General features: G+C 45.3%; 1 protein-coding gene and 1 pseudogene across 3 annotated transcripts; one reads left to right on the forward strand and one right to left on the reverse strand.

The window, feature by feature from the left end:
* Nucleotides 1-3,976: 3,976 nt before the first annotated feature.
* On the forward strand, nucleotides 3,977-16,563 carry Rgcc (regulator of cell cycle). Of its 3 annotated transcripts, none has more exons than XR_012436215.1 (6): nucleotides 3,977-4,224; nucleotides 4,824-5,009; nucleotides 5,612-5,659; nucleotides 6,098-12,094; nucleotides 12,981-13,088; nucleotides 14,779-14,811. XR_012436215.1 is itself a non-coding variant. In XM_020163805.2 (6 exons), the coding sequence occupies exons 1-6, from the start codon at nucleotides 4,185-4,187 to the stop codon at nucleotides 16,194-16,196; spliced, it is 453 nt and encodes a 150-aa protein (XP_020019394.1). In that variant the 5' UTR covers nucleotides 3,981-4,184; the 3' UTR covers nucleotides 16,197-16,563. The 3 variants fall into 3 exon arrangements, 2 of the variants coding, with proteins under 2 accessions (XP_020019394.1, XP_020019396.1); XM_020163805.2 differs by lacking the exon at nucleotides 6,098-12,094 and adding an exon at nucleotides 16,189-16,563 and having other exon boundaries at nucleotides 3,981-4,224; nucleotides 14,779-14,841; XM_020163807.2 differs by lacking the exons at nucleotides 5,612-5,659; nucleotides 6,098-12,094 and adding an exon at nucleotides 16,189-16,563 and having other exon boundaries at nucleotides 3,982-4,224; nucleotides 14,779-14,841.
* Nucleotides 16,564-16,679: 116 nt separating this feature from the next.
* Nucleotides 16,680-16,795, reverse strand: LOC141413219 (small nucleolar RNA SNORA51; annotated as a pseudogene).
* Nucleotides 16,796-25,980: the final 9,185 nt, after the last annotated feature.

Below are 25,980 nucleotides of genomic sequence, written 5' to 3' on the forward strand. Positions count from 1 at the left end.
GGAAGAATTGTGTTCTGAGGCCAGCCTGGGCAAAAAGTTCATGAGACCCCATCTCCACAAATGACTGGGCACAGTGGCATGCACTTGTCATCTGAGCTACATGGGGGAGCACAAATAAGAGCATCACAGTCCCAGACATCAAGTGAGACCCTATCTCAAAAATAACCAATGCAAAAAGGACTGGCAGAGTGGTTCAAGTTGCTTAGCAGCCAAGCTCTGAGTTCAACCCCCAGTATCACAAAAGAAAAAACCCTACTAATACCTTGATTTTAGACTTGTTAACCTTCAGATCTCTGTGAGAGAATACACTAGTATTGTTTTAAGCTATTAGGTTTTTTTCTTTTATTTTCTTGAACACTAGGCAAGTGTTCTACTGCTTGAGCCACACCCATAAGCCCTTTTGTTTTTGAGATAGGGTCTTGCTATCTTTGCCCAGGCTGTCCTTGAGTTCACAATCCCCTGCCTCCTGAGTAGCTGGGATTGTAGGCACGTGCCACTATTTCTAGCAAGTCACCAGCTTCCATACTCTCTTATAGCATTCCTAGCAAACCAATACAGTTATTGAAACACAACTTCAACTTGCTTAAGGAATAAGGAAACAGCTGTCTCTTAAACTTAGAAGATCAGAGTGAGGGTTCCAAATGAGATTTATTTGATAAACTAGATACTACGATTAGGTTCATTTGTAAGGATCGGAACCCCTAATAGTGACTTACATAAAATGGATGTTTATTTATTATTTATTTGATTTTGGTGGTGCTGGGGATTGAACCCAGGGTCTTGCACATGTCAAGCACACGCCTTTCCACTAAGCTACATGCCCAGCTCTGGAACATTTTATTTTTCTCTTGTGAGGTGCTGGTAATCCATGGTTCTTCTATTGTTGTTGCTGCCATCCTGGGCAAGTGGTTTCCATCTCCTGGTGTAAGACACAGCTTCATATCTGCCTTTCATCCAGCAGGAGATAGCAGGAGTGAGAGAGCCTGCCCCTTCTCTTAAGGCCACATCCCAGAGATTTCAGAGGATACCTAGGCTTACAGACTCTGGTCCAAAATGCAGTCCTAACATTGCTCCCAGCTCAAAACAGGCTGGGGATATATTATTCCAGGAATTCAAGGAATAGGAAGGAAGATCCCTTATTTGGAAACAACCAAAAGTTTCTTCCACAGAGTGTCTGTATGTAGAGAACACAGAGTACAGAAGTGACATAGGTCATTGAATGTAAGAGACTAAAAAGGGACAAAACTCAGGTCTATAGGTAAAAATTCGAAAGCTAACGAAAGTTAGTTACACTTTTGAGAGGGGATGAGATGGCTTGCAGAGAGTGAAGAATGAGAAGAGAGGATCAAGGGAAGCCTGCCTGGAGCCAGAGTTTAGAGACTGTACAGGGAAGGACGCAGCAGGACTGAGAAGAACGATGAAGGAGGTAGATGAATGCCAAGGACGAGTTTCAAGGTGGAAGGGGTCAATGATGTGTAGGGGAAAAGATGCTGCTAAGGTCTGACTGTGTCAGTCTTTAAGTTGAAAATAATTTTTGTCTTTGATAGTACTAGAATTTGAACACAGGGCTTTGAACTTGCTAGGCAGACGCTCTACAGTTTGAGTCACTCCCCCAGGCTATTTTTGAGATCAGTTCTCACTTTTTTGCCCAAGCCAAACTGGATTACAATCCTCCTATTTTATGCCTCCCACTGTAGCTAGAATGACAGGCATGCACCACCCATTACCCATGTATTAGTTCAGATGGGGTCTTTCAAACTTTTTACTCTGGCTGGCCCAGAACCACAATCCTGCTGATCTCAGCCTCCCAAGTAACTAGGATTATAGGCGTGCCCTACTTTGTGTTGAAATTTGTGTGTTGAAACTTAATTGCAAATGTGATCTTCTTGAGAGGTGGGGCCTTAGGTGGGTTAAGCCAGGAGGACAGAGCCCTCAAGGATGGAATTAGGGAATTTAGTAAAGGGTCTGAAGGAGGGGATTTGTGAAGTTGCAGCAAAGCCCTCGCCAGATGCTGAGCGCCGGTGTCTTGAACTTAGACTTCCATCTTTCAGAACTGAAAGAAGCAAATTTATGTTGTTTATGAATTACCCCGTCTGTGCTATTTTGTAATAGCAGCACAAGTCAACTAAGACAAATATCAGTTAAGATAAAGAGCTGGTCTTTAAAAACACAAGAAGTTGTGGTTGTCCTCTTTCAAATCAAAGGTGACCTCCAGTCTTTTTTCAGGAAGCAGTTCTGTGTGACCAAATGACCTTCTGAAATTTGGACTATGGATAAATCTCAGTTGGAAGCTTGTACGGTTAACTTAGACTCAGGGTTGATGATAAAGTTCCCCACCCCTCCTCACTGAGGGACAAAGTCACATCTGAACAGGGAGGTCACTTATCATCTCTGTCACCATGGTCAGACAGCTGGAGGTGATAGGAGGCCTTGATACAGGAAATGGAACCCAGCCAATGGCTCGGGGGATTAAAGTTTCAACCTTTGCTTTTTGTCTGGTTGTAGAGAAGGAATCAAGATGAACACAGAAGTGGACTCACTTCTAAGCACTAAGTTGCACTGTCGCATTGCTTACGATACGGATGGGCAACAGCCCAGGCATCATCAACTGGGAGTGGACAGATTGTGTTATAGCCGCTCAATGCACTTGTAATTGGCAGGTCTGTGCCTCAGCTCCCAGACTGGCTGCTGTGAGCTCAGGGCATGACTGGTGGGTGCCACTGGCAAGTAGAAGAGAATGAGGAGGGAGGAAGGGAGAGTGAGAGGTGGGGGGGGGGGGTTTAGGGGGTGGGGAAGAGGAAGAGAAAACTAGGAAAGAAGCAGGCGGCTGCACTGTGGCTTTGCTATCCTGTTTGGAGCCTCAGTTCTCCACCTTACACAAAACCTCAGAGCCCCAGCTGTGCAAGGAGGGAGGGAGGGTGTGGTAAAACTGAAAATGGCTGGAAACCAGGCAGACCTGCCTTCTGTCACCAAGTGATAGGCAAGCGACTTAGCCTGGCTGTGCCTCAGTTTTCTCACTTGCAACCCAGGGCAGCGATTCTGCTGAGAAGGTGGCTTGGGAGTGGGAAGTGCTGCAGGCCCAGTCCTGACACCTGCCAGGTCCTGCAACTCCACCATAAGATGACTCTCTTCCCCATGAGGCCCTGTGGTGGGTCAGTGCTGTCCAGAAGAATTTTGAAATGTGTGTAGAGCTACAATTAAGGGACTTAAAATTTAACTTGACTCAATTTTAGTGTTGTTATTATTATTACTATATTATTACTGTGTTCGCATGCCAGGCAAGCACTGTACCCCTGAGTACACTCCAGCTTTACTTTTAAATAGCTATCTGTGCCGTGTAGCAAGTGGCCACTCTACTGGCCAGCACAGCGTTTGGAGCGATGCGTAAAGGAGAATTTCTCTGCCATGGCTAGTCCACAGCCAGGCCGCGGGGCAGAGTGGCTCATAGTGTCGACACCGCAAGGCTCCAAGTTCCCGCTGCATGGACGTTGTCATGTTTTCCCCTAATAAAACCGCCCCTGGATAAAGTCTGGGCAGGCGAAATGGAGTTAGGGACCCTCTGCATCATGGACACAGACTAAAGAAGCCACCTGATCTTTTTTAACTTGCAGCAAGCAGGGGAGGCTGTGAAGTTCCACGTCCATTTTACAGACGAGGAAACTGAGGCTCCAGGAGGTTGGGGAAGCAGTGCTCCAAGCGAAGAGCAAACTCTTTGGAGCTTTCTCTGGCGACGCTAACGACACTTCCACGAGTCGGGTTGTCAGGGTGTGGGGGGGGAAAGCGGTGGGTAAATATTTGGGGCTGTAACCTTGGCTTCAGCGACAACTCGTCACTGCGGTTTCCCGGCCTGCGCGTGGCGAGGGCGGTGCCTCGGGGACAGGGGCGTCCCCGAGGTCGGCAGGGACCGACCCGGCAGCCCGGGCTCCAGCGGTCCCGCCCCATCTCGCCCCGCCCCCATCCGCGGCTATAAGATAGCGGCGCGGGCGGGTGGCGGGCGCTGGAGAGCTCGGGCGCGCGGAGGCAGGACAGGAGCACCCGCGAGCACCCGCAAGGGAGCGCGAACCCACGGCGACCCCGGCCTCAGCGCGCGCGTGGCACCGTCCCGGACAGCCCCTCGCGGGATCGCGGGACTCACAGGATCGCAGGACCTCCGCCACGCGCGCCAGGCCAAGTGCAGCCGCGCCATGAAGCCTCCCGCAGCGCAGGGCAGCCCCGCGGCCGCAGGTGAGTGTGGGGACCCCGACCCTCTTTGTGCGGTGCAGGGAATCCAGGGACTTGCGCGTACTCGGCAAAGCGTTTTGCTACTAAGTCCCCAGCCACGGTGTCTCCTTAAAGCCCGGGTCCTAAAGGTAAGGGACAAGAGAAGAGGGTCCCCACGCATCCTTCCAGCCTCACCGATGGGACTCTACCCGCAGGTCGCCCTGGGCGCGCGATTCTGCCTCGCTGCCCACGCAGGGCGAGGGATCCGAGCCCAGCACGTACCCAGCGCCTCCTGACTCAGTGTGACTCAGTCTTCCCACCGCCACCAGGCTGGCACTCGCCCCGGGGAGCGAGCGTGGGGACTAGGGCCCATCGGCGCGTGGGAAATGTGGCTGTGTCGGTTAGCTAGATGACTAGACTGAGGCTTCCAGCTTCACCGCGGAGACTCAGTTTCTTTATCTGTGTAATGGGCTGGATAATAAGGAGGCACTTTGTAGCGGTGCGTGGCTGTCACCTGGGTAACATGTTAGTTATTCCAGAAGATGGTGGCAGCCCCTCCTGGACCCCGGGAGGGATGGCCGCCCCTGACCCGCATCGACTGAGTGCACGGTCCCTGCCCCCAGCCCCGGCCTTGGACTCCTCGGCCGCCGCGGACCTGACGGACGCACTGTGCGAGTTTGACGCGGTGCTGGCCGACTTCGCGTCGCCCTTCCACGAGCGCCACTTCCACTACGAGGAGCACCTGGAGCGCATGAAGCGACGCAGCAGCGCCAGCGTGAGTGACAGCAGCGGCTTCAGCGACTCGGAGAGTAAGTGACAGTACCCCCAGGACCTCGCGGCTCAGCCCCGGGTTTGCTTATTTGTAAACCGAGGCCTGGGGTCCGGGGGACTCGGATCTAAAACTCCGCGCGCTCCCTGGAGGCCCGGGGAGTTGAGTGTGCAGCGCTGCAAGCCCAGCAGTGGCAGGGCCGGCCAGTGAGGGAAGTCCCCCCAGGCTGGTGGAAGACGTGTCGCTCTATCTGCCGCCTGCAGATGTGTCATCTGTCATTGGGCTTTAAACAGGTTCTCCCGCGCGCTCAGTCAGAACTCCCGGGGCCTCTGCCAGACCTTTCTTGTGGTTTCCTTTCTTCTCACCTCTTTTCCTTTTCTCTCTTCTCTCACCTATAACTTTTTAGAGTATGTGGAACAAGTGCCACCGGAATGGGGGTGGGGACATGGTAGTACTGAAGCATTTGTGAAACTAGAAAAGATTTCATAAGAGGCTGATCTTGGAATTTTTGAAACAACATCTTGCACTTTCTTCTAGCCACGAGCTCGCAGACTTATTGCTCCATTGCGTGCAGTTTTGAAAGACTCCCTAGTACCACCACGTTCAAGTGCAGTGTCTTAGTGTCCCTCTTCCTTCACACAGGTTCACCACGCAGGCCTGAGAGGGAGCCAGAGAGCAGATGGCATGGAGGTATTTCCTGCTGACCTTGCTCACAATGGAACTACCCTAGGGTCTCTTCGTCCTAAACAACCTTAGAAATATGAGAGAGAGAGGGAGGGAGGGGGGGAGAGAGAGAGAGAGGGAGGGAGGGAGGGAGAGAGCGTGAGAGCGCTTTTTTCAGTACCACAAATGTTCTGTGAGATTTGCCACTGCACCAGCCCTATTTTTGTGATGGGTATTTTCAAGATAAGGCTTCCTGAACTATTTGTTCCAGCTGGCTTCGAACCATGATCCTCCTAATCTTTGCCTTCTGAATATCTAAGATTATAGACATGAGCCACCAGTGCCTGGCTTCTGTGAGATTTTGGAGACCCATTCAGGTGTCAAATAGCAAGTTTGGTGACTTTTTAATATTACATGATTGTTTTCAAGTCCTAGATTATTTCCTTTTTTTTTTTTTTTGAACAGGGTCTTACTATGTAGCAGGCCTTGAACTGGAGATCCTCCTGCCTCAGCCTCTTAAGTGCCAGGATTACAGGCATGTATCACCACACCTGGCTTTACTTACTGTTTTTGAAAGTGTTTTTTAAATTCTTCTATTTATTCTTGAGCCTTTAATAGGCTATAAGCAGAAAAATCACTTCCCTTGCTGCCCTGGATTCTAGGAGTAATCCTAGTGATTCTCTTGTTGTGAAACTTGGACCTCTTCCTTGTTACTGGGCAAAGATTTAGTGTGAGATGTGAACCTGAGCTGTTCTACTGACAAGGGATATAGTCCTTTACCACCCGGGGAAGGATTTGAATCAGAAACCTGAGTTCTAGTTTGAGTGTTCTTGGCAGCCCTGCCCAAGGTTTAGACTAACCTGTAACTTTTGAGGTGAAAAGGGATGGGAAAGAGTACTCTTAATTTTCCATTTAGAACTTTTGGATTTTGTTGCTAAGGACCTATTAAAATGAGTTTGTAATGTCAAAGAGAAGACTTACAATTTTTGAAAATTTTCAATCTCAATACCTGTGGCCAAGCTTAAACATATCTCCTTCCACCGGGGCACAGAGCAAGTTACTAAACAAGCACAAATTTTCTCCTCCCCCAAGAAGAAAGCTGGAATATTCTGTCACTGCTGCTGTATGGCAAAGAACAGCTCATTCTGCTAGAATATGACCTTAGCACACTCGTTCATGGCAGATTGCAAGTTCTATGGGAGAGATTTCAGACCTAGATAGGCCTTTGGGGGGTCTCAAAGAGAATGCACTAGAAACACATTCTTAGCAGTTTGGAGGAGATATTGGGATTGAGGTTGTAGTTTTCCCAAGGGTATATGTGTGTATATTTTGCTTTCTGAGTTTATTGTTAATTGTTAAACCCTTAGTTTGGTGGATAGAGAAGGAGTGGGAAGGTCTAAAGGAAGCTCAGATGATGTTTGTCTTTGCTGTAAATGTGTAATTTGTTCCCCACAAGACTTGTTAGGGTTGTGTGTATCTAAATGGTAATTTCTTAAGGAAGCAGAATGTGTACATCTTAATTGTTGTCAAGAATTGAGTACAGGTATTTGTTATACTTATTTGTCTGTTTGATGCTTTTCTGTGGAAGAGAATGCTTGAGAGAGGTAGAGGCTACTGAAAGCTAGCTCTTCAGAAGGGGACAACCAGGATGATGACAGCATCAGCAGCTCACTTTACCAATCCCTTACTAGGATGATAATTTATTAGCTCTCTCTAACAGTGATCTCTTTACTGTTCTTTGAATGTGTTATCCCATGTGGCCTCTACCACAGTCCTGTAAGTTAGACATTGTTATTTCCATTTTTCTGATAAAATAGCAGAACCACACAGGTTGTCTGTCAATGGCCTTGCTCTGCCACTATGAGCAAGAGTGTGAACCAGGCTAGATAGGAGAAGACTGAAGTCAGCACTGGAGTCCCCTTGAGCTCAGATCATGTTTCTTTTTGTCTGTTGCATTGTTTTTGAAGGTGTCTGTTAAAGGTAGGGGCTATCTGGCAGGTCAGTGGAGATGGGTAGTGATGGTTTTTGTTTTTTCCAGTACTGCAGGATCAAATTCAGGGCCTCACATGCTAGGCAAGTGCTCCCTTGTCTTGAAGAACATTTTTTTTCTCTCATCCAAAATTTAAATTGCTTTTAGCCAAAAGAGAAAAATAGACATTTCTTCTTCTACCCAAAGAAGCAGGTTACTTAGCTAGGAAAGAAGAATGGATATTTAATAAAGAAATAGTCTTTTCTACTTCCACTTTCAGGGGAACCTCCTGAGACATGAAGAGGACCAAAATGTCAATTTAAGATTAGGAATGGGATTCAAATAGCAGATAATTAAACTAGAGTGCTTTATTGGGACCAATTTTAACTTCAACAGTAAAGGACAATATGATTGGGAGCTAGTCAGCGTTTTTCAAACTTGATCTTCAGAGGTGCTTTAGAGATTGTGAATATCTTTGGTTTATTTTTAAAATATAACTTTTTCCAGCATTTTCAAAATTATGAAAGTGCAGCATGATTTATTAAAGTGCTTAATGAAATTTTTGCTCATTATATTCCAATTTTAACCAGTGTGTTAATTTATATTTCTATTGATTAACCTTATAGGAAGTTTAGAATACTTATTAGCTTAGGCTTTAGAAGATGGAATAAACTGATGTTTTGGGGTTTCATGCATTTTTTCCTTTGAGGGAAGTATTTTGCTACTTAGTAGGAAAGGCATGAGGGCAAGACTTAGAACACCTGCCTACCTTTGCCCAGCATTTTCCAGTCTGGCCTTGGTAGAAGGGGCTTTTTGGAACCTGAAGACCAGAATGACAGACAGCATATGAGTGGCTGATCTGACTTAGCCATTGATACTAGAACTTGAACTTGTTCAAGTCTGATAGGATGAAGTGAGGTAAGAGCCTTCAGGATGCCTTGGTACTGTGTTAGGAATTCTGAGTGAGGGACAGGTCTTACTCTGATGCCTGGCAAAATATCTAGAAGGGCAGCGAAGTCCCAGGAGGACAGCTGGGACCATGGTGGTGAAACAGATGAGGGGCTTTTTCCTTATAGAATGCTACTTTAGTGAGGCTGTCAGAACTTCGGTTTGGGGAAGGAGAAATCTCCCACATCCTTGCCATTCCCTGTGAGAAAAGGGAAACAGAGCCAGGCCATGCTTTTTCTCAGGTAATTACTATAGTTCACTTGTGTAAATGTGTGGGATTGTTCTATATTTACAGGAGCTCTGGGCAACGTTCCCTGTCTGTGGTTTTACTTCCCTCTGGAGTAGAACACGTCATTGCTAACTCTACATTACCTTTCTCCCAACCCCCCAAACTCAAGGAAAAAAAACCCTCCCTTTAAACACCCCCTGGTTTTTGCCATGGAGTTTCTCAAGCTGTGCCTGGGATTTTGTTTGATGTGCTCCTGTGTCCTTTGATGGTGTTTTAGGAAACTCAGTCTCAGAATTCGAGGTTCTGAGTGGACCTGGTCAGGATGTTTCTAATGCAGATTTGAGATGTTTTTGAGGTAGGTCTTCAGAGCTGACTGACATGGGTGCTTTAAGGCCCTGAAATAGCCAGCCTTACCACCGGCCTATGTTCCCCAAATCATCACGGCTATGGTATCATCCTCCGATGGGTGGGACACTAATACCTGAATATGCTATCAGCCAGTGACATATTGCTGTCATTTTATCAGATTGACTGGATGCTATTTTGCAAGGAATGAAGTTCTAGGGGAGTGAAGAGAAAAGAAAGTCAGGTCTTACTTTCACTTTTTAATATGCTGCAACACCTAGCATGAGAGTCTGTTCATTGTAGGCGCTTAATAAAAGTCCATAAAACAAAATGTTATTCGAAAAAGAAGTGTAGAGTTTGGGGTACCTCTGTGTTGGGAGTTTGTTCTTGAATACCTCTGAAGAGGAACTTAAGAATTTTGCTGTTTTTTAAAAGAGATCAGGAAGCCAAGGCCTGGGATTTCAATTGTTTTTATTCTCTATGGTGACCTTTTCTCTCCTGGGCCTGCTGTTGTCCATTAAATCATTAAACCCCAGGCATAGCCAGGCACCAGTGACTCACGCCTGTAATCCTAGCTACTCAGGAAGCAGAGATCAGGAAGATTGAGGTTCAAAGCCAGCCCATGCAAATAGTTCCGAGACTCTATCTCGAAAAAACCCTTCACTGAAAAGGGCTGGGAAGTGCTCCAGGTGTAGGCCCTGAGTTCAAATCCCAGTACCAAAAAAAAAACGAAACCCAAAACCCCACAGGCATCACACATGGAGCACATAGGTTATTGTTGCCTCCCGCATGGCCTCTGTGCTATACACCCTCTCCACAGAGGCTCAGCCTGGGGACTCTTGGGCTTGCTCTTTTCATTTTCTTCATGACTGGCATATGTAGATGATTACCACAGGGTACAACTAAACAGGGCAGGATTGGTCAAGGACGCTGGGAGTTCATTTCCTCTAGATGGTTGAGAATTGAATGTCTTAGAGCCTAGAATTGGCCTAGGCTGTGTATAAAGATAGGGACATAGGAAGAGAGTAGAATGATGGTGTGGCAGCAAGCTAGTGGGGTGTGAGCTTGTGTGTATGTGTGTGTGTGTGTGTGTGTGTGTGTGTGTGTGTAAGACAGGCAGAGAGAGAGAAAGGAAGTGAGCAGATGCAATGCTGATATATTCTGTGTGTATGTTTATATTTATAGACACTGTAACTAGTATTTTTTCCTGCCCCTCTCTCATTGTGGAAGTAGCTTGAGTTCAGTAGTAATATAAGAGGTAACTTCTGAACATCTTAGTAGTTTGACTTGCAACTGAATTTTCCAATTGAGAAAATTCAGATTTTCTCAATTTTTAGTCAGATTGTGTCTATACTTTCTGAGTGTGAGGAAACTACTTTGATTGATGCACTTAGCATGTGGACAAGGCACTGAAGGCTCTGAGGCAAACCAGGGGCATCTTCTGACACTGTGGTCCTTCTCCACAATGTCCCCCAGTCACCTGAGTTGCCTTGAGCTTTCTCTGAATCTTCACCAGACACCCTTTTCCTACCATTCTTTTTTGCAGTAGCCTTTTCCATGTTGAGATGTTTCCTTCTTCCTACACTTAGTAGTGTTTGATCCACTGCCTGGAAGCACAACAAATTGTGTTGTCTTTCCCCCATCCCAAAGCATGAGTGTATATGGAGAGCTGGTGGAGGACAGAGATGAAATCCAAAGTCGGGGGATAGGCATGTGGTGTGTGTAGCGTGGGGTGGAGTGAGGTGTGGTGTTGAAACTGGCTCAGAAGTGCCAGCTGTTTGGAGAGATAAACACCAGAGGGATGATCCCTGAGCTCTGAGCCAGCTAGTCTTATAGCTAGAACTCTGGACCAAGGAGATGGGTGATGTTTTTGGATGCCTTTCACAGCAAAGAATTTTGTGTGAAGGGCCTCATAGCCCTCCTTCTGGCTCATGGCCTGCCTCCCTGGGACTCTCTGTGGTTTTCTTTCCTTTAAACCTCGCCTCATCTCCTCCCCCCAAATTCTTCAGGCTATATGCCTGGTGATTCCCCTGGTGATTGCACAGTGACAGACAGTAATGTTCCTTTGTAGGTCTCCTCTAGAGGTGAGCTCAGCCAACAATCCAAGCCAAAGGGCTTTCCCAGTCAAGTTCTGGAGTCCTGAGAAATATTAACATCAATGGAAAAACACAAAAAAGTGTTTCACTGTTAAGTGCACTTGGGAAATGGGACCAGACTGGTTTTTTTTATCACAAGACTTCTTAGAGACATTAAGAGTGGGAATGATCAAGGGTGCTTGGTGTTTCTACAATTCAGCTTTTCTTTTCAAAGGACCAGCATTCAGAGGAGTACATTTTTGGAGAAATGTAGATGTAAGGATCAATGTTTTGGATTTCATAAGTGCTCATCATCAAAACCTTGAAAAATGATTACTGTCCTTTTAGGTGACCTGGACTGGACCTCTTGAAGGAAGAAGAGATTGTGAGGGTTGGTCACAGGATCTTGGGGCCATGTTTGGAAAACTGGACTAGATAGTATATAGATAGCTGGAACCACCTGGTCAGGAGAAGGCAGGAGGAAAGGGAGTCAGGTGAGGTGTCCGAGAAGGTGGGACAGCCTTTAGGTGTGAAACTGAATTCTCTCAGGACTAGAAACCTCTTTCTAGAACCCCGGTTTCTTTTTATGCTGGCATTTCTTTGAAAACATAAGCAAGTTTGTTTTGAATTAAGGACACGAAAGCAAGCCGATTTGGGCTCCTCCTGAGTTGACAGAATTGATTTAGTTCAGGAGCCCCAGAGAGGAAAGGGGACCCAGCCAAGTGCCATTGTTTACCTGAAGGGCTTTTCAGGGCTCCTCGCCTCTGCACCTTGTTGGCTTTGTATTCTATTTTAACCAGGCCTCATGATCTCCAGGACCACTTCCTGCTTCCGCTGCTTGCTCTGCCTTTGACTGGGTCTCTGCTGCATTGTGTCACCAGCCCACAGCACGACTGGTACATGGTTTGGCTTCCTCCTCCTCTGCACGACAAGAGAAATAGAATTTCAGAAATTCAGATCTGGGAGGAACTTTAATCTGCCTTCCTCGTTTATTGATGGGTAAACTGAGGCCCAAGGATTCTGTCTTGTTCAAGGGCACTTGAGGAGTTGCTAGCTGAGCTACTTCTGGACCTTTTTTTTTTTTTTATTGTGGTACTGGGGCTTGAACTCAAGGTCTCACACTTGCTAGGCAGGTGCTCTCCCACTTGAGCCACTCAACCAGCCCCTACTTCTGGACCTTTTGCAGCACAGCACTATTTCTGGGACCTTGCCTTGCTGTTGCTCTGGTCTTTGGGGTCGTGAGAATAGAAGGAGCTACAAAATCCCTTGCATGTCTGGGGTTAGATGGACCACTAGGAGCATAAATCTTTGTCTTTGACTCTAGCTTGTCCTCAGATTGCAGAGTCTTGGGGAAATCCACAATAAAGGCTCTCCCATGAGCAAAGAGGGGGGATTGCTAAGTCACAGGGTCCAACTTTATGCTTGTATTTTAGGGGGTTCACAGGGCAGAGGAACATTTTTCATGAAAGACGATGCCATATGTCTACCATCTCCCACCCCCATATCCAAGCACAGGCAGGATTACTGGGTGTGAGCTCTGGTCAGGAGGCTCCTGTGTGCTGGCAGAGGTCTGGCTCTGTTGATTCCATCACACCTATTTTAGGGAAGTGATGCCTGCCGCAGCCTTTGGGGCATACATGTGAAATCTGGAATCCACCTGTCATCTTTGCTAGAGATTTGCAACTCTTGCTTCTTTAGGAGAGCAGCAGCTGGTTATGAGGAGTTCGTAGATTGAGAGTTTTGTGAGCACTGTCTCTAATGACTGCATTTCTCCCCTGAAAGGTGCAGATTCACTCTACAGGAGCAGCTTCAGCTTCAGCGATGAGAAGCTGAATTCTCCAACAGACTCCACCCCGGCCCTGCTCTCTCCCGCCATCACTCCTCGGAAAGGTAAGCTCCTTGCTGGACAGTGAGTTTCTCCGCTTTTTATTTTCTTCCCCTTCTCCACCCTGTCTCTTCCCTTTATCCCCAGCCAAGCTTTCCCAAATATGCAAAGCAAATAGAGAGGACTAATAGCTCTACTAGTGGAGTGTGAAGTGGAATTTGTTATTTCTCAGGATTTCGATCGGATAATTTGGGGGTAGAAAACCTGAATGCACAGGAAGAAAGACAGCTTGTGAATTCTAGATTGTTCTCTGTCGTGTGGTGTAAACAAGGCTGGGCCAAATGATAGTGCTTCTCAGGGTCTCCTTTGAGACTAATTGGTTTGAGAATTTAAAACTCAGTAGTCTGGCTTTGCAGGAAGGAGGATTTTTTTTTAAATTGCATTAACTACTTAACCAATGTTTTCATATGACCAATTGGGCAATTAAATGGGGTTGTCATTAGGAAACATGATTCAAAATAGCCTTAGCCTGCCTCTACTGTGATATTAATAGGCCCCAAAAGTCTTTAAAACTGCATGGGCAGTGTCTCGGTTTTTGAAATTGGCAAAGTGTCACCAGCTAGAGAGTTGAATGTTCTGTTATATTGGACAATCACCCTTTTGAAAACAAAAGTCCCCGCCGCCAAGGAAAGTTATACTTGCAGAAAATAGTTGTAAAATGCAATAAAAATGGAACATTCTTAAAAAGAAGTATGAAGGCTCCATCACTTGTCTCAATCTGGCATTAAGACAAAACTTCTGTCTTTTTTGAAAGAGATATTTTAAAATTCCCTTCTCAACACAGCAGTGCTGGCAGTCACTGGGGATTGGGCCATTGTCCTGCCCTCGGTCTGTAATGGATCTGTGGAATTCAGGGAAAGTGGCTTGAACAGTTCCCAGGTTTGTTACCTGATCCTCCAGAGGTGGAAATTAAAGATGGAAAAAAGAGCCCCTACTGGCAAATTGACTTGAAAAGCTAAGAACAATGAGCCATTTGTAGCCAGCAGGGAGAGAAAAATAAAAATATTCAGTAATGCATTTTGAGGAAGGCAGGAACATAAACTCTATGGAAGGAAGTTAAATGTACAGCAAAGTTTATTTCTGAGGCTATAGAGAGGACAAAATCTAATAAGGACTTGTTGCCTTGTACTGGCACCTGGATGGGACAAGGCTGTCCAAAACCAAGCAAACTTGAGTCACCTTCCCAGTATCTTTTTTTTTTTTTTTTGTGGGTATTGAACTTTGACAAGGAGCAGTACCTCATCCACTCATGGTGGAGGGGCTGAGGGCCACAATAATGCACCAGGGCCACAGCACAAGCAAGAACTCATCAGAAGGCAAGAACGTGGGAATTGCACAGTGCCATTCTTACCAGATAGTTTTGACTGACACCTCATATCTTACAAAAGAAGAAAAACCTTTTATTTTTCCTCCCATTTCTTCACTGTCCCCTAAACTTAAGACAGTGAAGGAAGATTCTTCTTCCAGGATGAGGAAGTGGGAGAAGGTAGTGAGGAACTAAGAAGGAAACGTTGAGGCGAGTCCTTGGGGTCAGTTTCTGAGTTCACGGTAAACAGTTGGGTTGGTAGAGGATACGTCACAAGTCTCTGAAGATGTCACAGGTCAAAATGGAAACAACCCATGCCAGAACCCTGGAAATGACAGTCATGGAGAGTTCTTCTATATGGACACTGAACCTTCTCTGCTCTTTTACAGCCAAATTAGGAGACACGAAAGAGCTAGAAGACTTTATTGCTGATCTTGACAGAACATTAGCAAGTGAGTACATGCATGGTGTTAAAAAAAAATCACAGAAAATCCAGGCTACACCTCTGATAAAGTGCTAAAATGCTTCCCAGCTTGCCTGGGGCGGGAAATTACATCATGAGGCTGCCTTAGGTTTAGAAACAAGACCCTGGTGGCTCAGAAAGAAACTGGGAGGATAAGCTTGCATGAAAGTAGACCATGTCCGTTTCCCAACTGTGAGAACAGGTCACCAGCAAACAACGGCGTTTTGTTTGAGAAGTGGTGAGTGAGCAGAAGTGGAGATTTACCATGGGGATGGCTTGCCAGACCTCTCCAGAGAAGAAACCAGTGTTCCTTCAGCAAGTCAGAGGGTTCCAGCCCAGGGCCCAGGGTAATTTCCCCAGGTTAGATCCAGAGGTTGGTAAGGTCCAAAGAGAGAAGAAGCTTGGAGACCCACACCTGTTCCCCAATGACCAGGATTAAGTAGGCCATACTTGCTTCCCATTTAAGTGCATTAAAGGTAATTGCTTTAGTGTGACTTAAAATGGTGCCAATTGAAGACATCAGATCATAGCTACAGTAGTGGGAAATGGCGGGAGGGACCCTCACAGTCTACCTGTGCTTTATGTGAAAGGGTAAGGCTGTAAGAGCTAGGAGGACCTACTCTTAGGAGGGAGGCTTATTCAACCACAGCATGGGCCTTGGAGAATTTTATCCCAGCTCCTAAATATATTACTGGAAGTGTTCATTTTCTGTAAGAAGTATTCTGTGCTATACTCTGCTAACTAGCTAAGTAAATATCTGAACAATTACATCCAAAAGTTAATTTAAAAATAAAGCCAAGGTAAAAATAACTGTGTTCTTGCTGGGCCTTTGTGGTACATGCTTGTAATCCCAGCTCTGAAGGTTGAAGCAGGATTGTGAGTTTGAGTCCAGTTTGGGCTATAAAGTGAGTTTGTTGTCAAACTGGGTTACATGTGAAATCCTGTCTCAAAACAAAAAGCAAAACCCTCCAAACAGAAAGTCATTCTTTAAACTCTTTCAGATAGATATAAGTATCAGGTAGAAAGTCTTTGCATCATCCCTGTTTACTTGAAATTTTTATTGCCTTTTCTTATACATCGCACCATCCTACACCAGAAGAGCCAGGCTTGTTTTGACAGAGATTATAATAATTTCAGCACAGTTTGTGTTAGACCCATGGAACAAGCCTGTCTGCTTCATGGAAAGTGCTGCCCAGTTATTCCAGTTAATCAGACACAAGTTATGTGGGAAGCCTGCCATTAAGTTTGGTGCTTTGATGCACCTGAGACTGTGATGTGGTTAAGCACAGGAATTGTGAACTGGGAGTGGCTAAGTTTCCCTGCCTCCTGTTTACAGGTATGTGAAACAAGGACTTCTGGGTCCTTGTGTTCTCAGAGCGAAGCTTGAGAAAGCTTGAATTCAGCTACCAGAATCTGCTGCCGGACGGGACAGACATCAGTTACCACCATGCCTCTCTCAGGCTCACCTCACCGTTAGCCTTGGGCCCATTGCTGGGCAATTTAGACAGTGAAACTGACTTTGTTCACCTGGCTGCAGCATGTCACCACAGATGATATATGCTAATGTGTTTCTCTTCCAACCAGCCTTCCTGTAATTTAAAGTGCTTTTATGAAAATATTTGTAATTAATTATATATAGTTGGAAATAGTAATATGCTTTGCCTGTTATAATATATTTTTGTATACAAATAAAATTTGAAGTGAGTCTGTATTTCGTAAGATTCTTTTTTATTTCCTTACAGTTTACTCACTGCTGTAGAGGGGAATGCCGGCAGATGGCTGATGGGAAATTTTAATTTGAGGACAGTTTTTTTTTTTTCCTCTTCCCCATGTCTCCCCAATCACAATATGGACCAGGCACAGGGCCTGGGGTAGGTTTACTTTGCCTTCTCTTTCTGTACAGTCAGTGGAAGAACACAGACTATGGTAAGCACCAGGAGGCCTTGAGGACTGGTTTTAGTGGAAGTTAGGTTTCTCTTCTGTTTTCACCCTCCTTCTCATATCTTGGCACCTTTGCAGGTGCATGGACTCTTTCTTTGAATTAAGGGAAATACCAGTTGGGCTTAAAATTCAGGATTTAAAGAGAAGTTGGGCAGCTGGAGGACTTAAAAATAATAGTGCTTTTACTTTTCACATTAGCCAAGCTATAGAATCAGCCCAGGTGCCCATCAACTGATGGAGGATAAAGAAAATGTGATATATATATATAAAATGTAGTATTAAACACCATAAACAGGAACAAAACTGTGTCATTTGCAGGAAGATGGATGGAACTGGAGGTCGTCATGTTAAAAGAAGCAATCTAGACTCAGACAAATACCTCATGTTTCCTCTCATGAGGAATCTAGATTAAACAAACAAACATGAAAGCGGGGGGGGGGGGGGACTATTTGAGAAGGGGAAGGGGACCAGCGGGAGGGGGTGAGGAGACAAGAGGAAAATGGGAGGTGAAAGTAATCAAAGTACATTATGTACATGTATGAAAATGCCATGATAAAACCTATTAAAACATACAAAATGTAACAGTGCTTTTATAACATCTGACACTGAGGAAGATTCAATGGTGGTGGCTTTGATGTTGATGTCCAGGCAGCATCTGTAGGACCAGACTGTCCAGGTAGGAGGCCGTGATAGGTGGGCTCTGCGCAGAGAAACTCATGACACCTACTTCATTTGCCTTTTCGAGGGCTGAGAAGTGGCCTAAAACCAGGAACGTTCATGTCTTCCATGTGCCTATGACTTTTCTTATTTCCTTGTGTCATGGCCTGAGTATTCAATGGTGGTCCCACAGATTATAAAGGAGCTGACAAAACCCTGTCATCTTGGGCCATCAAAACCATTGTAACACCATACCAGAACACAACACTGACGTTTTTTGTGGTGACGCTGGCCTAAGCAAACCTAGTGCGGCCAGTCAGAAAAGTGCACAAGCAATTATGGCTGTGCACAGCCCTCGAGTATGATAAATGGCTCTGCTCCTGGCTTATGTGTGTACTGTACTATTCTTTTTATGGTCATTTTCGAATAAATTCCTTCTACTTATCAAAACAAGTTTCCTATAAAGCTGTGTTACCAGGCAGCAACTCACACATCTTGTGTTTACTGCACCTCTTGATGTAATCAGGAGCCCATTTTGAGTGACTGACCATCTAGGTGTATGTGAGTGAATCTGGTATGTTTGCACAATGAAAAATAGCCTAGCCATGCATTTTTCAGAACATTTGAATTTCTACGAACTTTCAGTGATGTGTGACTGTACCTACACTCTTATATATATCTTCAAAAGCTAACTAGTATATTCGATCTGTTTTTTGGGGCACTTGGAAAACAAATTGCATTTTTTTTTGAGAGCTTGTTTGGAGGTTTTAGCAGGGGAGCGCAGCTACTTGTGTACCCTTGACCGAAGAATGGTCTTCCTCTATCTGGGATGGTTGTCCTCTTTGAGCACGCAGCTTCGAGAGGGACATACAAGGAGTGGTGAGGGAGGAAGAGGACACCTGCCTAGCCAGCCAGATCAGCCAAATGAACCCTGGCAATCAATGGGGTGACAGGGGTCACAGCCAGATCGCCCTCACATCCAACAAATTGCATTTTCTTTAACCTTTTTCTTTTCCCCCAAGTTTCTGGGAAAGCTTTTTTTTTTTTCTTGTTTTAAAAGTAAGATATAATTCACATACTATAACATTTAATTCAACGGCTTTTTAATATTCTCATGGATATTACAACATCACCACGATTTAATTCTTGATCTCTATGGATTTATGTATTCTGGACATCTCATCGAAATGGAATTTAATATGTAGTTTTTTGTGTCTGGCTTCTTTCTCCTAGCATGACTTCTGCAAGCTTCATCCTTGTTGTGGTGGGAATCATATTCATTTCTTTTATAACCAAGTAATAAAAGCCACATTTGTGGATTCATTGGTTGGTGGACATTTGGGTTTCTAGTTTTTGGCTGATGAATAGCGCTGTCATGAATATCTATGTGCAAGTATTTTTGTGGATCTGCGTTTTCATTTCTCTTGGGTAGATGACCAGGAGTGGAATTCCTAGTGGAATTTTTAAGTGTCTATTTAACTTTTGAGAAACTACCAAACTTTATCAAAGCGGCTGCTCCATTTCACATTCCCTCTAGCCACGTCTGAGGGTTCCAACTTCTGCACAGCTTGGAGTTTGTCATCGACTGTTCTTGAGACCAGCCATCCTAGTGGGTAGGAATTGCTTCCTCCTTGTGCTTTTCCTTTCCGTCCCCACGCGCCTAATGACGCCTTCTCATGTGCTTGTTTGTCATTCGTATAGATCTGTGGAGAAATTAGCCAAATCCTTTGTCCATTTAAAAAATCTGGCTTCCAATGTATTCTGGATCTGAACTCCTTATCGGATATTCCATCTCCTGTTTTGCAGATTGTTTTTTCACTTTTTTGTCTTTGAGGCATGAAAGTTTTAAATTTTGATTAAGTCCCCTTTATTTTTTTCTTTCATTGCTTGTGGTCTTGTCAATAGCTAAGAGTCACTGTCTAACATAAATCACAAATTGCTCCTATACTTCCTTCTAAGAGTTTTTTTTTTGGTACTGGGGATTGAACCCAGGGCCTCATGCATGTTAGACAAGCACTCTACAACTGAACTACGTCCCTAGTTCCTTTTCTAAGAGTTTTATAGTTTTAGTTTTAAATCTGTGATACACTTTGAGTTAACTTTCTTACATGCTATGAGGTAGAAGTCCAGCATTCTTCTTCTGCATGAGAATATCCAGTTGTCGCAACACTATTTATTAAAGACATTTCCCATATTGGATCATATGCACCTCTTGTGGAAAATCAACGATTTATTGATGGATTTTTCAATGCTATCTGATCTATCTGTATTCCAATAATACACAGTCTTCATTAGAGCTTTGTGGTAAGTTTGAAACTGTAGTGTGTGTGATGCATTCATTTTTATCCTCCTTTTTTTGTGGTGCTGGTGTTTGAACTCAGGGCCTCACACTTGTTAGGCAGGCACTTTACCACTTGTGCCACTCTGCCAGCCCTTTTTTGTGTTGTTTTCGATATAGAGTCTCATAAACTATTTGCCCTGGCTGGCTTCAAACCTTGATCTTCCTGATCTCTGCCTCTCGAGTAGCTAGGATTACAGGCATGAGCCACCAGCACCCGGCTTCATCCTTTTGTGAGATGTTTTGGCTGGCCTAGGTCCCTTGCATTTCTATTACATTTTAGCCTCAGTCCTGTCAATATCTATAAAAAAGGCACGTAGACTTTTGGTGGAGATTGACTCTTATCAATTGCTTTGAGGAATAGTCCCATCTTTAATTTTTTTTTTCCTTTCATGGTGGCTGTTCATTTTCCATGTAACTTTTGTTATTGGCCTCTTCTGAAATCGAGGGACTGACCATTGGCAGCTCTTTCTTTATGAGTTCCTAGGACTTGAGTTAGGAAAGCAGGTTGTGAAGCTTTACAGCCTGCTGTGAGCATAAGGGCAGTAACCTGGGGGAAAAAATGGATTCTTTCATATAAGTATGCGGGAGGGGCAGTTTGTGCTCTATAAACCCCTGTTGGATAGTGACTCAGGAACAAGTGGGCTGTGCACTGAGTGATAGTTTGGGGCTCGGGGAGCAGTGAAAAGTGTTTGCAGAGTTTCTCAAGATATGTTTCAAGCTGGTGGAGTGGCTCAAGCAATAAAGCTCTTGCCTTGCAAGCATGAAGCCCTGAGTTCAAACTCTAGTACTTCCCAAAACAAAAACAAAAAAAGATAGTCGGCACTGGTGGCTCACACTTGTAATCCTAGTTCTCAGAAGGCAGAGATCAGGATTGTGGTTCAAAGCCAGCCTGGGCAGATAGTTTGCGAGAACCTATCTAAAATACCCAATACGAAAAAAAGGGCTGTCAGAGTGGCTCAAGTGGTACAGTGTCTGCCTAGCCAGCATGAAACCCTGAGTTCAAATCGCAGTACTGCCAAAAAAAGAGACATGCATGAAAAAGGAGCACAGTCCTGTTTTGAAAAGTAGGTATTAAATCATATATGCTTGAAACATTCTCTATGCTATATAACCCACTTAGAGATTTATTATTCACATTAGTACATGAATTACTCAGGGTTCAGTCTAAGTTGCTGGGTCAGAGACCAAAATACAGTGTCTCAAGCTAGATGGAAGTTTCTATCTCACTAGCATTTCAGAGATTAACAATATAGTGTTGGGAGGGTGGCTCTCTGATCCAAAATGGCTGCTTCTGCTCTTGTCATCACATTTACATCCCAGTTAGCAAAAACGAGAAAAGGCAAATCAAACTGAAGCTTGTTTCTTTCAACAATATGAGCTGAAGAGACACATCATTTCGGCTCATAGCACCTTGTTCAAGTCTTAGTCATTCCAGCTGTACGGGAGGCTGGAAGAAGTCTTGGCTGAGCAGATATGTGCTCAGCTAAAATTAGAGAATTTGATTACTAAGACAAGATGAAGAGAATGGGTGGTGGAGGACATCTAGTCACAGTATATTGAAAGCTTTGAGAAATCCTGCAGCTAAGAGACCTAGGTTGCTGTTGTTTCATTTTGTTGGAAAAGCTGTCAATAACCCACGGCATGTTAGGGTTCCTCGGAACACACCTTGGGAAACACTGTCAGGAGACCTAAGTCTAGTGGTTCAGTAGGGTTGGTCACACCTGAGTGTTGAGGGTATGGACCTTGCAAACCACTTGACTATTACCTAGAGAATGTCAGCCAGCAGGTTTCCCAGGAGCAGAACAAGGCCAATATTGTTCAGGCAAAGCTGTTTTGTTTTGTTTGAGTGGTACTTGGGTTTGAACTCAGGACTTTATGCTTGCTAGGCAGGTACTATACCACTCGAACCTTATCACCAGCCCAAAGCTGGTATTTTTGAGTAGGAATTCTCGGTTCTAACTTTTGGAGGAATAGCCAAAGCAAAACAAAACAAAAAATACTGTACACACTCACAAGTAAGAGGCTTTAGTGCTAGTTCACATATTCATACACCCACCAGATTCCAGAACAGGGCGGAGGGATCATGGTGGAGGAGGGCTGCCTCACATCTGCCCCAGTGTGGGAAGGCCTGGCTGAGCGGAGGGACAGCAGGTTTTAATGTCAGTCTGTTGAAGACCAGTCAAGGTTGGGTACCCTGAGGAAGCTTCTCCACAGAAATATCCTTCTAGGTGTGGGATGGGGAATGAGGGGAGGATGGGCTTTCTAGTAGACTGGATTCCCGTCTCAGCTCACCCTTGCAGGGGCCGGGTGACTTTGGGCAAACTTTCCACCTCTTGGCAGCTCTACTTCACTGGTAAAGAGGAGGTGTCAGTCCTTTTCTTTCAAGATCACAGCAAAAATCAAATACAGAATATGAAAAGTGTCTGGTCCTTTCCCTCCTCTTCATATCACAAAGACATTGGGCTCTTGTACCGAAGGCAAAATTAAGCTCCCCCTCCTGTGATCCCACGTCTGATAGATTAAAGCAGCAGATCTGGTCTGATGGGCCCAAGGCGAGGGAGGCAGAGAGAATGCAGGACAAAGTGCCAGGAGACAAGCTTCAGGCCCCAGCCCTGCACTGACTGGATCTCTTCCCCTCTCTGGGCCTCAGATTCCTCCAGGGCAAGCACAGGATGTTCATTTCTGGGTCTGTCCTCTGCCCTTACCTCAAACTCACAGCTCTTCTCTGAGTAACAGATGGGATTCTTCCACACCCTAATCCAAAATGTTTTCCTGTGTCAATTTATTTGGCTAAGAAGGTTTGTGGTAAGAAACACCAAACAGGAAATAGCTGTCATAGTTGTTGTCTGCAAGTTTTGTTTTTTTAAGGCTTTCTCCTACACAGCTCACCTTGTGTGTGGTGGCTTGGTATTAAGTGCAGAGTAAGTGGAAGGGGAAAGGGAAAAGGAAGCACATTTTTAGAAGAGAACATGGTCCTTCAAGTTCAAAGTGTACTGTAGGCTAAGGATTACGTCTGTGCACAATGGTACTATTCGGGACTCCTTCCCCCCCGGGGCCTTTCGTGCACGCAATTCCCTTTCTGCCCTGTTTTTCTTGTTCATTCTATTTCTTTGGGATGAGCTCAGGGATCACTTCTTTGGAACGACTTCCCGGCCCCCCAGTCTAGGTTGGTTCATTGGTGCTTCATTCTTGAGAGAACTTTAATTGCACTTATCTGGGTTTGCAATGGCAAGTTCTTTGGTGTGACTTTTTGGTTAGTGTCTCCTCAGCTTCTAGCAACTGGACTGTACACTCCATGAGGGCAGGGGCAGGGTCTTCTCTGGTTTGGCTTGCCATCATATCCTCAGTCACCACCATGGTGCCAGGTACATGTAGACACAGCCATGACACTGAAGGAATGAGTGAAACTTCTCACCTCTCCCACAGTAGACCAGGCATGACACAGTGTCTGTGGGCTGTTTGCTAGCCTTGTCCCTCACTGGGTCACCTCCTCCTATGGGTATTTGTAGCTTCCTCTTCTCCAGGGTTTTCCCTTCTTACCCAGGGCCAACACTGGTGCAGGGGGCCCATAATAGTCCCTTTTCAACCACTTACAATTTTTGGGGGGAAGAAGTGACTTCTGAAGCCTTAGGGACTTTTGAGGCCCAAAGAAATGAATGGTGGAACTTCAGGCGACTCAAGTAGCAGTGGAGAAGGAGGTCAACCCCTATCTCATATCAATACCTTCACCTGGGACACAGACTCTTCAGAGCCCCATTGGAGACAGCACATTGCCAGCACACCGTGTGTCTGTGTGTGTGCTTGTGTGTGTACTTGCCTGCCCAAGTGTGCATGTGTGTGCACATTATGAAGAAAAGGAATAGTAGACAAGGACATGGGCCCTGATTTGGAGGACCTGGGGGAGGAAGGGCCCTGAAGATCTGATGTTGAGTGACTCACAGACCGTGTGCTAGTATGGTGACAGTATGGTGGCAGTTGGTCTCCAGGGACTGGGCCTGCTTTCCCTCTTGCAGACTTGCCTTTGCCTGTCAACCTTACAGAATAGGATTGTGTTAATATTGAGGTTTCACACATCACATGGGAAGGCCCCATTCCCATGTGCTCCTGGGAGGTGTGTGACCTTGCTGTCCTAGGCCTGAAGCCAAAGCCTGTTCTGAAGCCAGAGGGTTAGGGCTTGGCAGTGGATTCTGAGCCAAAGGAAGACCCCACCCAGCCAAGAACAGGTCTGGGAGGGGCAGGACCAGCATGTGACCCCTCACTTGTCATGAGTATCTTAAGGGTGAGGCCTAGAGCTGCAGGAAGGAGACCTTGGGAGCGTTGGGTGGGGTAGGGAGCAGCAGAGTCCCCAACTCCTGTGGGAGGGATCTGAGTGAGGGGTTTGCCCCGATTAGGGCAACGGGAGTACAGAGAAGCCTCTTAGGATAACTCAGGAGGAATATGGGAAACAGAATGAGTTAGTGAGATTTTTGGACGGGGAGCAGACTCAAAGGAAAGGAATTGTCAACTTGAATTAAAAAAGAAACCAGAGAGGGATTCTGCAAAGAATGCTGGTGTTTATTTGGTAGCTGCAGAACACTGCGCAGGGAACATGGTACAGAGGCAAGAGGGAGAGGCAAAAGGAAGTTTTGAAAGATAAAAATGGAGAGGATTACAACAGATATTTTGAAATAATAATCTTTGACCCCAACAATTAACAAGAGTGGCAATCAGTCTGTGGTTAAACAGACAGTTATTGGGCAGATGTCTTCACAGAAGCACTTTGTGTGTAAAGTTGTGGTGGCCTTGGTGCAAGTCTTTTTTTGTGGTAATTACTATTAGGAATTATGAATGGGAACATTTCCTTCATAAAGTCTGGTTTTATTTACTTTTTCTTTTTTTCTGGTAGGGTTGACACAAGCCATTCCATTTTATTCTGACAACTTTCAGGTTTCTTTCACAAAACTTAAAGCAAAAATGGAGCTTAGGAATGTTCTGGAAGGTGGATGGGCAGCACCATTCCAAACACAGGTGCTGTTGACGTCTGCTCCTTCTTCCAGTTCTGCCTCTCACTGGCTGCATTTCCTGAAGGGCTTGTTTTACAGAAAAGAAAACTGAGGCTGGGCCCACAGATTAAGCATCAAAACATTGCTTCTCTCAGACAAAAAAATTTCAGGAAGGTGAAATCAGAGACATGAATGTGCCATGGGGAACCAACTCCACAGATCCAAAATGTAATCAACTACCCCCATCTTGGGTGCTGTATGTCTGAAAGAGCAATTGGCTTCGTCCACAAGGTCATTTACTTAACCAGTTGGCTTGAGTGCAGATAAGAGAGGTTGCGTAAGTGGGAGGCAAGGGCGCTGAGAGTCACCAGCACACAGACAAGAGAAACATTTGGGGAGGGAGGTCACCTTGATCCACGGAAGCCCATTGTGCTAAGATTAGAACAGCCCGTAGAGGTTATAGAGGTCACAGCCATGGCCTGTGGGTCCCACGGCACAAAGGAAAATGAAATCTGGATCCTTTTAAATGTTTAAATCTTGGTTGAGGAAGTCAAGGGGTTGCTTGTCCTTGCCAGGCTGCTCATGGAGTTTTTCAAGCTCAGCCAGACTGCAACAACTTAATTTGTGATCTTGATTTACAGAAGCAGCAAGCTTTTCTGCATGTGAGTTCTGCCTTTTCATCTGACTTCATCCTGAGGTCTAGAATTCACTCCTGCTGCATTAAGTCCTGGTTACAAAGGCAAAATTGTTTCTCCCCTAAGGGAGAAAAAAGAGACAGGTGCGTTAACTTTGTCCAAAAGGTCAGATTAGCATTTTCTCTGCATCACCAAGACTGAGCTGGACAATCACTACTTTATTTCTCTTAAGATGATAGACACCTGGCCTTTTCCTCTCCTCCAAGCTTAGACATTTGTCTTCCGATTCTCCTTTCGGCTGCACAATCCAGGAGAGCCGTGAGGAATGGGGAGACAAAGGGAGGGAAATAAAGTCCTCCTTTCAAAGGGCAGAGTTTACGTAGTCTGCAGAGCAAAAGACCAAGTGGCAATTTCATGCTACTCAATGTCACCAGCTTTCCATGTCACCAAGTGAAGCATGTAGGGTAGAACTGCAAGAGCCAACTAAGTTGGACACGCGTGGTGGGGCGTGCGTGGGAGGGTTAAGACTTATTCTCTTCTGTGGCTTTTTCTCTTTTAAAGGATGGGTTATT

The sequence above is a fragment of the Castor canadensis genome, chromosome 10, assembly GCF_047511655.1.
Source record: "Castor canadensis chromosome 10, mCasCan1.hap1v2, whole genome shotgun sequence".
NCBI classification, from domain to species: Eukaryota; Metazoa; Chordata; class Mammalia; order Rodentia; family Castoridae; genus Castor; species Castor canadensis.